This window comes from Hypanus sabinus, chromosome 9 (genome assembly GCF_030144855.1).
Source record: "Hypanus sabinus isolate sHypSab1 chromosome 9, sHypSab1.hap1, whole genome shotgun sequence".
Lineage (NCBI taxonomy): Eukaryota > Metazoa > Chordata > Chondrichthyes > Myliobatiformes > Dasyatidae > Hypanus > Hypanus sabinus.
The window spans coordinates 110,835,710-110,849,241 of record NC_082714.1 but is presented as its reverse complement, the minus strand read 5'-3'; the positions used below and the strand labels follow the sequence as shown (position 1 = coordinate 110,849,241).

General features: G+C 38.9%; 1 protein-coding gene across 1 annotated transcript in view; it reads right to left on the bottom strand.

Moving 5' to 3' along the window:
- LOC132400108 (uncharacterized) overlaps positions 1 to 13,532 on the bottom strand; it is a 187,254-nt gene that overhangs the window by 50,903 nt on the left and 122,819 nt on the right. Inside the window, exons 12-13 of the mRNA XM_059981185.1 lie at positions 10,008 to 10,167; positions 8,920 to 8,975 (exon numbers count right to left, since the gene is read on the bottom strand). Of these exons, the coding sequence (XP_059837168.1) occupies positions 8,920 to 8,975; positions 10,008 to 10,167 (216 nt within the window). The remainder of the gene's footprint in view (positions 1 to 8,919; positions 8,976 to 10,007; positions 10,168 to 13,532) is intronic.

Genomic DNA, 13,532 nt, shown 5'->3' with positions numbered 1-13,532 from the left:
CACCCTAAATAAGAAGGCACAGCAATGTCTCCACTTCCTGAGGGGATTGAAGCAAGCGAGACTCCCCCCCCCCCCAACAACTCCCCGACATTTTGACTGAATTTTATAGGAACACTGTTGAAGAATGGCCCAGAGAGACACTGTGACACCAACAGTCACTCTGAGTAAGCTGCAGAGGTCTGTGGCGGCAACTGCAGATGAAGCTCATGGCTCTGCAATCTCTAAGGCCTTGCACAAAAAAGGTACTTCTGGAAGAATAGTAAGGAAGAAGCCCAGATAAAGAAAAGCATATCTTTGTCCATAAAAACTTTGCAAAGTGTCACTTAGAAAATACTATAAAGATGAGGATGAAGGCTTTGTAGTCGGATGAGACTAAAGTGGAACTTTTTGGCCTCGACATTAAGTGGTACATGCGGCATAAATATAATACTATGCATCACTAGGTAACACTATCCCTACTGTAAAATATGATGGAGATAGCATTAATTTATGGGGATGTTTTTCAGCAGCAAGGACTGAAAATCTGGTCAAGATTGACAGGAAGATGAATACTGTATAAAAACTTGCTAGCCTCTGCCAGAAAGCTTAAATTGGGGAGGAAGTTTGCTTTTCAGCAGGACATCAACTAAAGCACACTTAAGAACAACCATAGAGTTGCTTCAAATGAAGAAAATTTATGTCCTTGAGTGGCCAAGGGTCCTAACAACCCAATTGAACACCTCTGGCAAGGCCTCAAGATCTGCCACTATTCCCCAACTAATCTGGCACACTTGAGCAATTTTGCAAGGGGGAATGGGAAAATCATAGTCCATTACGTTGGGCAAAGCAAATAAAAGATCAAAATTCAAAGTAAATTTTCTTATGAAAATACATATATTTTACCATATGCAACCATAAGATTCATTTTCTTATGGGCATACTAAATAAATCTATAGAATAAAAACATCAGAATCATTGAAAGACCAATCAAACAGGGCATTCAACCAGAGTACAGAAGCCAACAAATACCAAATGCTAAAACAGAAAGCAATAATATAAATAAATAAACAATAAATATTGAGAACATGAGATGAAGAGTCCTTGAAAGTGAGTCCATTGGTTGTGAGAACATTTCAATGATGGGGCAAATTAAGTTATCCCATTTAGTTCAAGAGTCTGATGGCTGATGGGTAATAACTGTTCCTGAACCTGTTGGTGTGAGTCCTGATGCTCCTGTATATTGTTCCTGGCAGTAGTGAGAAGACAGCATGAACTGGGTGGTGGAGATCCTTGACAATGAATGCTATTTTCCTGCGATAGCATTTCATGTAGATGTGCTCAATGGTTGGAACTGCTTTACTCGTGATAGACTGGGCCCTATCCACTACCTTTTGTAGGATTTTTCATTCAAGGGCATTGGTGTTTCCACACCAGGACATGATTCAGCCAGTCAATATACTTTCCACTGCACATCTATTGAAGTTAAAGTTTTAGATGTCATAATACAGACTTATCCAAAAAGCCTACTGACTGTAATAGACATGGTTCAACAAAGTACTGAGCAAAAAAGGATGAATACTTTTGAACTGTTGTTATTTCAGTTTTTGAAATTTTAGTTTTTCATGCTTTGGCTCTACTGTGAAAAAAGGAGTATGTGGTTGACAAAAATATATTCAGTTAAATTGATCAGAATCCCTGGTTGTAATACTCATTTATGTGAACAAAAGGTTTGAGGCAGAATACTTCTACAAGTCACTACATCTTCTAACACTACAAAAGTTAGCATCTTAAGTCAGGATCATGATGGAAAACAACTTTGTTTCTTCTTTCATGGAACAAGATACAAAATTTCGGTCAGAAATACTGGAGAATCAATGCCTTCTGTGAATGAGGAACTAAAGGTAATTATTAGCAAAAGTACAACACTAGAGAAGCTGTTGAATCTGAAAGTTGTTAAACAACAATAATTCGTTGATTGACATTTCAAGGTTTTAACCGAGATGGCTTTAATGAGAATAGACACATCTTAGTAAATTCTACAGATTCTGGAATAATTCCAGTTGACTGGGAGGACAACAGATGTGGCCCACTATTTAAGGAAATGGGAAGAGAGAAAATAGGGAACCACTGATTGGAAGCATTGATAATATCACGGCATCAATAATGCCAAATACAATAAAATCTACAAAGAATGCAATAAAACACAAAGAAAATATGAGAATTGAACCGTCAGCATGGATTTATTGATTCTCTCGACAGTATGGACATAAGAATCATGTTTGAATAATCCACCGGAATATTTTGAGGAAGTAACTGCTAGAAGATAACAGAAAACCAATGAATGTGATGCATTGCATTATGATTTTCAAGAAGGTTTTGAGAAGGTCCCATACAGGAGGTTAGTCAAGAAAATGAAGTCAACAAAAGAACCACCATCAAGAACACTTACCATGCCATTCTATACCCACACTTTGTGAAGTCTAACCACCTGGCTGTATTTCTACTTCCGGCATACAAGCATGGGCAAGGGAGATGGAGAAGCACTAACAGGACTTCTTTGAATTGGTGGACTGGACAACATTCAGGGATTCATCTTCAAATCTGAATGAATATGTCACAGTTGTCACTGACCTCATCAAGACCTATATGAATGAGCGTGGGCCTTCAAAAACATACTGGACATACAGTACCCAAACCAAAAACTGTGGATGAACCAGGAGACTCACAGTCTGCTGAGGGCTAAATCTCTGGCATTCCAGACCAGTAATTCAGAACTATACAAGAAGTTCAGGTACGACAAACAGAAGGCTATTTTAAGAATAAAAACAATTCTGATTGAAGTTCGAGATAGAATCAGATGTACATCAGCTCTGGCACGGCTTGCAGGCCATTATTTCCTACAAGATGAAACATAACATCATGAATGACTATGATTCTTCACTCCCAGATGAACTCAATGCCTTTAAAGCATGCTTTCAAAGGGACAATAAGACTATACCTGTGTGAATCTGCAGCATCTGGTGTCACTATGATGTCTGTCTTGAAGGCCAATGTCAGAACACCTTTTGAAGAAACTCTCGCAAAGGAGTCAGGCCCCGATGATCTGTCTGGTAGAGCACTGAATACCTGTGCCAACCAATGGGCAGGAGTGTTCAAGAGCATCTTAAACTTTCACTAATGCATCTGCTTCTAAAAGGTGACAATCAGACCAGTGCACAAGAGGAACAGGCCTCAAACAACTATTGCCCAATTGCACCCACATCTATGGTGATGAAATGCTTTGAGACGTTGGTCATGGCCAGAATCAACTCCTGCCTAAGTAAGGACCTGGACCCGAAGCAATTTGCCCATCACCACAATAGGTTTAGAGTGATTGGAATCTGAATAGCTCTCCACTTGGCCTTGGACTATCTGGACCATAGCAATAACAACACAAGGCTTCTGTTTATTGGTTACAGCTCAGCAATCAATACTGTTATACCCTCAGAACTAATCAACAAGCTCCAAAACCTGGGCCTCTGCACTTACCTCTGAATCCTTGACTTCCTCATCAGGAAATCACAGTCAGTGCCAATCTTACTCGCTTACAATCAATTCTGGAGCACCTCAAGGATGCGTGTTTACCCATCACTCTACTCTCCTTACACCTCTGACTGTGTAGTTCAAACACCACCAATAAACTAGCTGATGACACAACTACTGTTGGCAGAATTTCAGATGGTGTCAAGGAGGCGTACTAAAGTGAGATAGATCAGCTCGACATCGCTCAACATTAATAAGACCAAGGAACTGATTGTGGACTTCAGGAAGGGAAAGTCAAGGAAACACACAATAATCCTCATCAAGTGATCAGCAGTCAAAAGGGTCTGCAGCTTCAAGTTCCTGGATGTCAAAATCTCTGAAGATCTATTTGGTGGCCAACACACTGATGTAATTACAAAGAAGGCACAACAGTGGGTATACTTCATTAGGAGTTTGAGGAGATTTGGCACGTTACCAAAGACTAGCAAATTTCTATAGATGTACCACGGAGAGAATTCTAACTAGTTACATCTCCATCTGATATGGAGCAACCACTACACAGGATCGGAAAAAGCGGCAAGAAGTTTCAAATTCAGCCAGTTCCCTCACGGGCACTAACCTTCCCAGCATTAAGAAAATCTTTAAAAGGTGATGCCTCAAAAAGATACCATCCATTACTCAGGACATGACCACTTCTCATTGCAATCATCAAGGAGGTGGTACAGAAGAATGAGCACACACACACACAGTTTCAGGAACAGCTTCTTCCCTTCCAACAGATTTCTGCAAGTCATGTACATACCTCACAGTAATATTCATCCTGATTCTGATAAATTAGGAGATTATATATTGACAGGGATTGAGAATTTTTAACAGACAGAAAGCAAACAATGAAAATAAATATTTTTTTTGGTAGACTAATGGAATACTACAGATTAATGCTTTGGCTATATCTACTCATATTCTATATCAATGATTTGGCTGAGAGGATCAAGCATCTTATTTTGAATTTCAAGGAGTAGATGAGAGTTATAGACAAACCTAATAAGTAGGCGAGAACATGGCAGATGAAATGAATTGTGGAAAAATATGAGGCCATCCACTTTGGTGCACCAATCAAAGCAGCAGCATTTTTTTTTAATAAAAAAGATTGTGAAACATTTATATTCAAGGACCTAGGTGCCCTTGTACACAAGTCACTAAAAGCTAATACAAGGAAAGGCAAATGTTTAAGACACCAGTATTGGAAAAAGAGACAGTTGTTCCTCTGGGATGGGAGACACCTGAATCTTGCTGGGACTGATGCCCTGGTGAATTGTATAAATCGGGTTGTGGACAGGACTTCAAACCAAATGGGAGAGGGGAAGAGCTTCACAAGCAGGATGGTTACTAAATCAATAGGAAACAAGAAAGTGGTGGAAAAGAATAGTGGGGAAAATAGACGAGCAAAACATGATGGGCTTGGGCAAAAATGTCATAAAAAGTATACAGTACAGAGCTGTTAATAACTCTTAACCATAATGGTGTTTTATTAAATATACATATTTGCAATTAGATGATGAGTTAACAGCGCTAATAGCAACACTCGCAAAGTAAAGAGCATCCAAATATGCTGCATCACTGCACAGTACAGAAACTATACTGCGGCAGAGAGAAAAGCTCTACAACCAGTAGTCAAAACTGCCCAATGCATTACTGGCACCAGTCTACCCAGCATCAGGACATGTATATGTGTTGTTAAAAAACAAACTGCTAGAGGAATTCGGGGTTTAAGCAGCATATGTGGAGGGAGATAGGCAGATTTGTTAATCAAGGAAGGTCAGTGTGGTGTTAAGTCATAACATAGTAGCAGAAGATTGTAATGTACAATTAGATGGATTTAAATAAAGAATAGCAAGGGAAAGATGACACAGTTGAGAGTACCATGTAGGCCTCCAAAATGTGACCTGTCAATAGGGCAGAGCATGAATGGGTAAATATCAGAATCAGATTTATTATTACCAGCACGTGACATGAAATTTGTTAACTTAGCAGCAGCAGTTCAATGCAATATCTAAGTTATATTTGAAGGAAATTATGATTGTAATGTGAGATATGAATTGGATTAACCTAACTGGCAAAGATATCTCAGAATTTGTGAACTGCATCACAGATTGCTTCTTAGAGCAGTGTGTTATGCAACCCGCCCAATATCAGGCTGTTTTAGATTTGGTCATGAATAATAAGGAAAGATGAATAAGATCCCTTATGAGGTAGTAACCACAGTGTGAATTCCAGATGCAGTTTGAAAGTGAAATCCACAAGACCATAACAACTGTTTTCAACTTAAGTAAAGGCAATTATAAATGTATGAAGGTAGAGTTGTCTAAGGTAGATGGGAAAATAAGCTAAGCAGCAGGTCAGTAGATGAACTGGCAGATATTCAAGCAGTGTGTCCATAGTGTTCAGCAAATATTTATCTCAATTAAGAAGAGACATTTCCATGAGAAAAAGGCACAATGTGACTGACAAGGATCACGGATAACAGCAAATTAAAAATCAGGATGTAACAGGACTGATGGTAGGCAAGAGGAGTAGGGATTTTTTAGGATTAAGCAGTGAAAGTATAAAAAGCTCACAAGAGAAAATAGATTTTGAGAGAAAACTTGCATGTAAAAACAAAAGAATCAGTCACAGATTCTATGAGTTTACAAACAGGAAAAAGCTCAGCTGTGTATGGGACCTTTAGAAGTGAGGCTGGTGAGTTATTAACAAGAATCAAAGAAATGGCAGATAAGTTAAATCAATTTTTTATTAGTTCTTACTGTGTAAAACAATGCAAACACCACTAAGGGATGATTCAAATTTCAAACACAGAATAACTTGTGAAGGAAAAATAAGAGATGAAGTGTTAGAGAAACACATGGGGCTAAAGGCAGATAAATTTCTTGGACTCAATGGCCTGAACCCAAGAATTATAAAGGAAGTGGCTGCATAGATAGTAACCCACCTTTTCAAAAATCACCAGTTATGGAAAATAACTTAATGTCACACCCTTGTTCAGAAAGGAGGAAGATGGTTGACATGTCAATAATCAAAGAGAAAAATTATATAGGAAAAATGGATATAATCAAATTTAGTGGACATAATTATATGAAAGATAAATCACGTTTAATAAATTTGCTCAAATTCTTCGAGGATTTTAAAGGTAGAGTTGACAGAGGAGGATCTGTAGAGGTCATGGTCATTCAAACAGGCCCTTTACTCATTTCATCCATCCCCTCCAAGAGGCTCATTTCAGCTTGCCCCTTTTCTCACATTTAGACCATATCTCTCTAAATGTTTCTTATTCACCTTCCAAATGTCTTTTGAATGTTGTTACTGTACCTGCCCTCAATCCTCTGCCAACTCGTTTTATATACATACTACTCTCTCTGTGAAAAAGTTGCCTCTCAAGTCTCTTATAAATCTTTCCCTTCTCAATTTAAACATATACCTTTTATCTCTTGATTCCCCAACCCTGGAAAATAGCTTATGGAGTGTTAGCTTTCATAAGTCAAGGGATAGAGTTTAAGAGTCGCGGGGTAATAATGCAGCTCTATAAAACTCTGGTTAGGACACACTTGGAGTACTGTGTCCAGTTCTGGTCACCTCACTGAAGGAAGAACGTGGAAGCATTGGAAAGGGTACAGAGGAGATTTACCAGGATGCTGCCTGGTTTAGAGAGTGTGCATTATGATCAGAGAATAAGGGAGATAGGACTTTACTCTTTGTTGGTCTTGCTTTTTAAAACACAGAAAAACTGCAGCACAATATGGGAGCTAGGGCTTTACTCTTTGGAGAGGAGAAGGATGAGAGGAGACATGATAGAGGTATACAAGATATTAAGAGGAACAGATAGAGTGGACAGCCAGCGCCTCTTCCCCAGGGCACCACTACTCAATACAAGAGGACATGGCCTTAAGGTAAGGGGTGGAAAGTTCAAGGGGGATATTAAAGGAAGGTTTTTTACTCAGAGTGTAGTTGGTGTGTGGAATGCGCTCCCTGAGTCAGTGGTGGAGGCAGATACACTAGTGAAATTTAAGAGACTACTAGACAGGTATATGGAGGAATTTAAGGTGGAGGGTTATATAGGAGGCAGGGTTTAAGGGTCGGCACAGCATTGTGGGCCGAAGGGCCTGTACTATGCTCTTCAATCAAGCTGATTAGGACCTGGAAACTTATTAAACATGACACCACATGAGAGTTGGCGCATAAATTAAGAACCCAAGATTATGGAGGACATGTAAGAGAATGGATTGAAAACTGTCTGCCCCATAGAAAACAGTCAAAATTAATGGGTCCTTTTCAGGCTGGAGGGATGTAAGTGATGGAGTATCCCAGGGATAGGTTCTTGGCCCTCAGTTATTTACAATTTACTTCAATAACCTGGAGTAGGGAATAAAACATTAGGATTCTCAGTTTGCCAGTGATACAAAGAAAGGTAGAAGAGCATATTGTGATGAGGACATCATGATTCTGTGTTGGGATAAAGATAGAGTGATCGTGTGAAGCCCTGTAAAATGGAGTTTAATGTGGAGAAGTGAAACCATGCACTTCAGTAAGAGGAATCAAAAGGAAAATGATTAGCTAAATGGAGAGAGACTGCAAATACGTGACATTCAGAGAAAACTACATGTTGTAGTACATGAATCACAAATTGAGTAAGCAGATTCAACAAATTCAGAAGGCAAATGACATTTTGGCTTTATTGCAAAGATATTGGAATTTAATAATTGCAAGGTTTGTTGGGGGCACACTTAGAATAATAAGTACTGTTCTGGTCCCCATTATTTAAAATGCAACACAATAAAATTGGAGGCATTCCAAAGGAAATTCACCAGGCTATTTCTTGGCTTGACAGGATTATCCTATCAAGAGAAACTAGACAGTTTTGGCTTGTACTCTTTGAAATTTAAAATTTCGAAGTGTGTCCTTTTTCAAGAATATCGAATTTACAGGAGGCTTAAGAAGGTATACTCAAAATCTTCTCACTGGTGAGGAATTTACAAACAAGGAGGCATAGTTGCAAAATGGGGGGCCAGTATTTTAAAACTGAGCATGTCTTTGTCCATTACCAAGAGTGGCTTGTTTGTACACTGACTGAGCTGGATGAGTCCTGAGCAATATGTTTTCTAAAATGGGTGTGTGGACATTGCAAACAGGACCAAAAGCCCTGGTATGTCCAAATATACATTTCTCATCATTATACAAAGTTGTGCAGTGTGAAAAAGGATCAGAGGTGCAGGGAACCTTGAAGGAAAATCAAAGTAAGTCTCTATTTACTATAATAAATAACCTTGCATCCAAATTGAAATACCACAAAAAAAAACACTGTGCAAGGCAAATTTTAGGCTAGTATTTTATTCTTCTAAAAAACCTTGCTATACAATTACATACCTTCTTATCTTTTGATTTCTTCCCACAGTCAGTCCTAACAGTTGTGGTTATTCTTCCTAAAAAAAATATATAAATCTCTTAATTAGAAACAAACTGATAAAATTACTTTTGAGTAACGTTACATTATGTCCACTACATCAGAGATGAAATATTCAGAAGAGCAATTAAAAATAAGAATAAACAATCTGCTGGAGAAACTCAGCAAGCCATAGCATCAGTGTCTGGGAAAGGGAAATGGTAATATTTTTGGGCAAAGTCTTGAAAATGAGTAAATCCTGCAACCCAAAATGCCAACAATTCCTTAATAACAGAATCTGAAAGGGAGAATCTGTCCATTGTACACAAAGAATTGGTCTTATGCTACAAGACCAAAACTCATTACTGGAAACCAAAACTCTGTTAATGACTTTTAGTCTTACAACATAAGAAACTGGAAGAGCAATTCAACGAAGTACTGACTAAGTCAACATCATTACTTTAAATCAAATTCAATCACACTTTTTTTGCATAACTACTGAATCCTTGATAAATGCAAAGTTCTGGAACGTTGTCAACCTGCATTGATTATGCAGTGACTGCCATCTGGATTTTCCAGGTTTAGTAAATTGCAATGTGTCTATATTGTAGGCAATAATTACATCAAATAGAAGTGGCAGATTTTTAAGGTCAGAGTGTTAAAAGTTTGTACTTACACAGAAGGAAGAAGTGTCAACTTTTAAATCCACTATCACTTTCCCACACCAACACCATATCCCTTGATATTCACTCAATATTCAAAAATCCACTGATTCCTTTTGAGTACATCTATGACTGATACTCAAAGCACTCTTGTGAGAGAATTCCAAAGAGCAATAATGTGGGGGGACAGAGGGAGGAGGGAAGTGGGGTGAGTGAGGGGAGGGGAAAGAGGGGGTTGAGATGGAAGGGAGGTGGGGCTGCATGAAATGGATGGGTGGGTGAGAGGGGGGAAATGGGTGAGATGGGGGCTATGCGTGCATGAGATGGGGGGTGTGCACCTGAGATGGGGTGATGCGCGAGATGGGGGTTGGTGGGGTTCGGTGAGGGGGTGTTGGGAGTAAATCACCAACCTTTGCCTAAATTATCAGCCATATTTCGCTTCCTTTGTCTGCTGTAGGCCAGTAGTTCAGGCTTTGTCTTTCTATTAGATTGTTGCAACCAACTGATCTCTGTTTTGCCGTCCGTGTCAGTGTCAGTAAAGAAGTGTTTTCTATTTACTTTACCTACAGACTATGAAGACCAAAGGAGAGACATTAATCTATTGTCTTCAGCAAATTGATCTAAATAGTAAAGTTCAATTATTTTGATGTACTAAGGGAAACATTGAAATAAAATTTACATGTTTAATAATTATCCAATTATCTATAAAATTCATAAAATATAGATCAGTACAGGCCCTTCTGTCTGCAAAGTTATACCAACTTTTTAATCTACACAAAAATCAATTTAGCTCATTCTCTTGCATAGGCTTCTATTTTTTTCTTCCATGTGCCTAAAAATCTCTAAATATTGCTAAATTACTGCCTTTACCACTGCTCCTGGCAGAGCAATCCATCCACCCACTACTCTGCATAAAAAAACCCTCACCCCCTCATTTTTTCCTCCAATTACCTTGAATCACCCTCTCATGTTAGTCATTATTGCCCTGGGAAAAAGACTCTGGCTGTCCACTTCATTCATGAGGTTCAAAAGAGAAAGACACTCAGCCTATCCTCTAATTCAAGTGGCATCCTGGTAAATCTCCTCTGCACCCTCTCTAAAGCTTCCAGATCTTTCCTATAACGAGACAACCAGAACTGAACACAATACCACAGAGAATTCTAGAGCCACATTACCTCATGGCTCTTGAACTCAGTTCCATGACTAATGAAGGCCAACACACCATATGCCTTCATAAACATCCCATCAACTTTGAGGGATCTATAGAGGTGGAGTCCAAGATCTCTCTGTTCCTCTGCACTGCTATGAATCCTGCAATTAACCATGTAGTCTACCTTCAGGTTCGACTTCCTAAAGTGCATCACCTCACTTTTCCACATTGAAATCCAACTGCCACTTCTCAGCACATTTCTATATCCTATCAATGTCCCATTTAACCTACGACAATCTTCTACACTATCAACAATACCACCAACCTGTGTCATCTGCAAGCTTACCGATCTAACCTTCCATTCCTCATCCAAGTCATTTATAAAAATTACAAAGAGCAGAGGTTGCAAACAGATTCTTGCTGGTCTCTGAATTCCAAGCAGAATATGCTACCATCTCTGCATTCTGTGGACAAGCAATTCTAAATCCGTGCAGCTAAATTTCCTTAGATCCCAAGCTTCCTTACTTGCTGAATTAGCCTACCATGAGAAACCTTGTCAAATGCCTTACTAAACTCCATACACACTGCTCTACCTTCAACAATTTGCTTTGTCACTTCCTCAAAGAATTCAATCATACCTGATATCTTGAGACACAACCTGCCCCTCACAAAGCCATGTTGACTATCCCAAATCAGACTATGCTTCTCCAAATGCTCATAAATCTTGTCTCTAAGAATTCTCTCCAATTCTGCCCATCACTGATGTAAGACTCACTGGCCTATAATTCCCAGGATTAGCCCTATTATCTTTGTTTAACAAAAGAATAAAATTTGCCACACTCCAATTTTCTGGTACTACTCCTGGGGCCAGTGAGAACAGAAAGATCATTACCAAAGGTGCAACAGTCTTTTCCTTCACCTTATGTAGTAATTGTGTTCCAGCTCATTCTCTTTTTTAACATCAGTACATTCCATGAATACAGTCAGCTTTATACTGTCCTCAATTTAGTCAAGGTCCCTGTCAACGGTGAATACTGAAGCAAAAGTATTCATTAAGGACCTCTCTTATCTCCCCAACTATTTTTTTCCTTTTATCCCAGATTGGTCCTACCCACACCTCCAGTCATTCTGTTCTTTGCAGAGTGTGGAACACTTTGAAGTGTTCCTTAATCCTACTCACCAAGGCTTCTTCATGTGCTCCTAGAGTGAGTCCATTTTTAAATTCCTTCCTGGCTACTTTGTAACTGTCAAGAGCCCTTGTCTGATTGTTTCCTAAACCATAGGAAAGTGTCTTTCTTCCTCTTGACTAGATGTCCCACATCTCATGTCAAACATAGTTCCTTCACCCTTCCATACTTACCTTGCTCCAGTGAAACAAACCCATCTAGAACCACATGCAAGCTCCCTAGATAACACCCACTTTTCTGTTGTGCATTTCCTTTTTAGTACACCTGTTCCTAACTGATGCTCATTTTCTACCTAGTAGCTTCACAATTTCCCCTCCCACTATGAGGTGATTTCCTATCTCTGCCAGAGTTATGCTAAAGGTCAGGAAGGTGAGGTCACTGTCTTCTAAATGTTCAGCCAACAAGAGATCTTTCACCTGACCAGGTTCATAACTTAATACCAGATCCAAGTATGGCCTCTCCTTTAGTGGGCCTGTCTAAATATTATGCCTGGAATCCTTCTTGGACACACCTAACAAGTTCTACCTTATCTAATCCTTTTGCACTAAGGAGGTGCCTATCAATATTAGGGAAGTTGAAGTCACCCAGGACAACAATCCTGTTATTTTTGCATCTTCCCAAAATATTTACCTCCCAATCTGCTCCTCAGTGTCTCTTGTTAGTTGGGGGGGAGGGAGTAGGGGGAGGAGGAGGTCCACTGAATACTCACAATAGAATGATTGCTCCCTTCCTCTAATTTCCACCCACAGTAGATTATCCTTCCACAATGTCCTATCTTTCTGCAGTTGTGATACTGTCCCTGATTAGCAATGCTACCCCCCCACCTCATTTACCTCCCTCCCTGTCGCTTTGAAACACTTAAACCTAGAATAACCGGTAATCATCCCTGGCCTTGTGACAGCCAAATCTTAGTAATGGCCACAATGTTGTAGATCCATGTTCTAATTCAATTTGTACTTACTTGCAAAATCACAATTTTTAATCTGCTCATATTTTTATAAAATCAAATATATTATCACTATATATTAACAATTACACTAAAGCTTCAATAATCCACTGCACTTCCTTGTCGCTTGCCTAATTGTTAATCCTCTTATTAGACATATTCTGAGAATATGGGCTCAGCTTAGAAAATTTAATGGCCTTCATGGTTTCTCTCTCTCTAGTCCTATCTTACATTATCATTTTTTCTTACCTTCTATGCAAGACTTAACATTTCATGATTGGTATAGAAAGGGCATTAGGCGCTTTGAAGATCTTTTCATAGATAATCGTTTTGCAACTTTTCAACAACTCTCTGTAAAGTTTAATCTACCTAATACCCATTTCTTTAAATAGCTTCAAATTTCATTAACCCTTTATTGTCTGATTTTCTTGAGATGCCTGAGAATAATGTTGTGGTCCTGTTTCTTTGTATTAATCCATTGAGCAGAGGCTTAATATCTTTTATTCATGATAAATTAGTAACCTTGAGGTGTGCCCCCTTTGATAAAATTAGAACTGCTTGGGAGCATGATCTAAATATTTCTTTATCTGATGCGGTTTGGGATTCAATTCTTAAGTCAGTTAATTCAACCTCTTTATGTGCTCGCCACTGT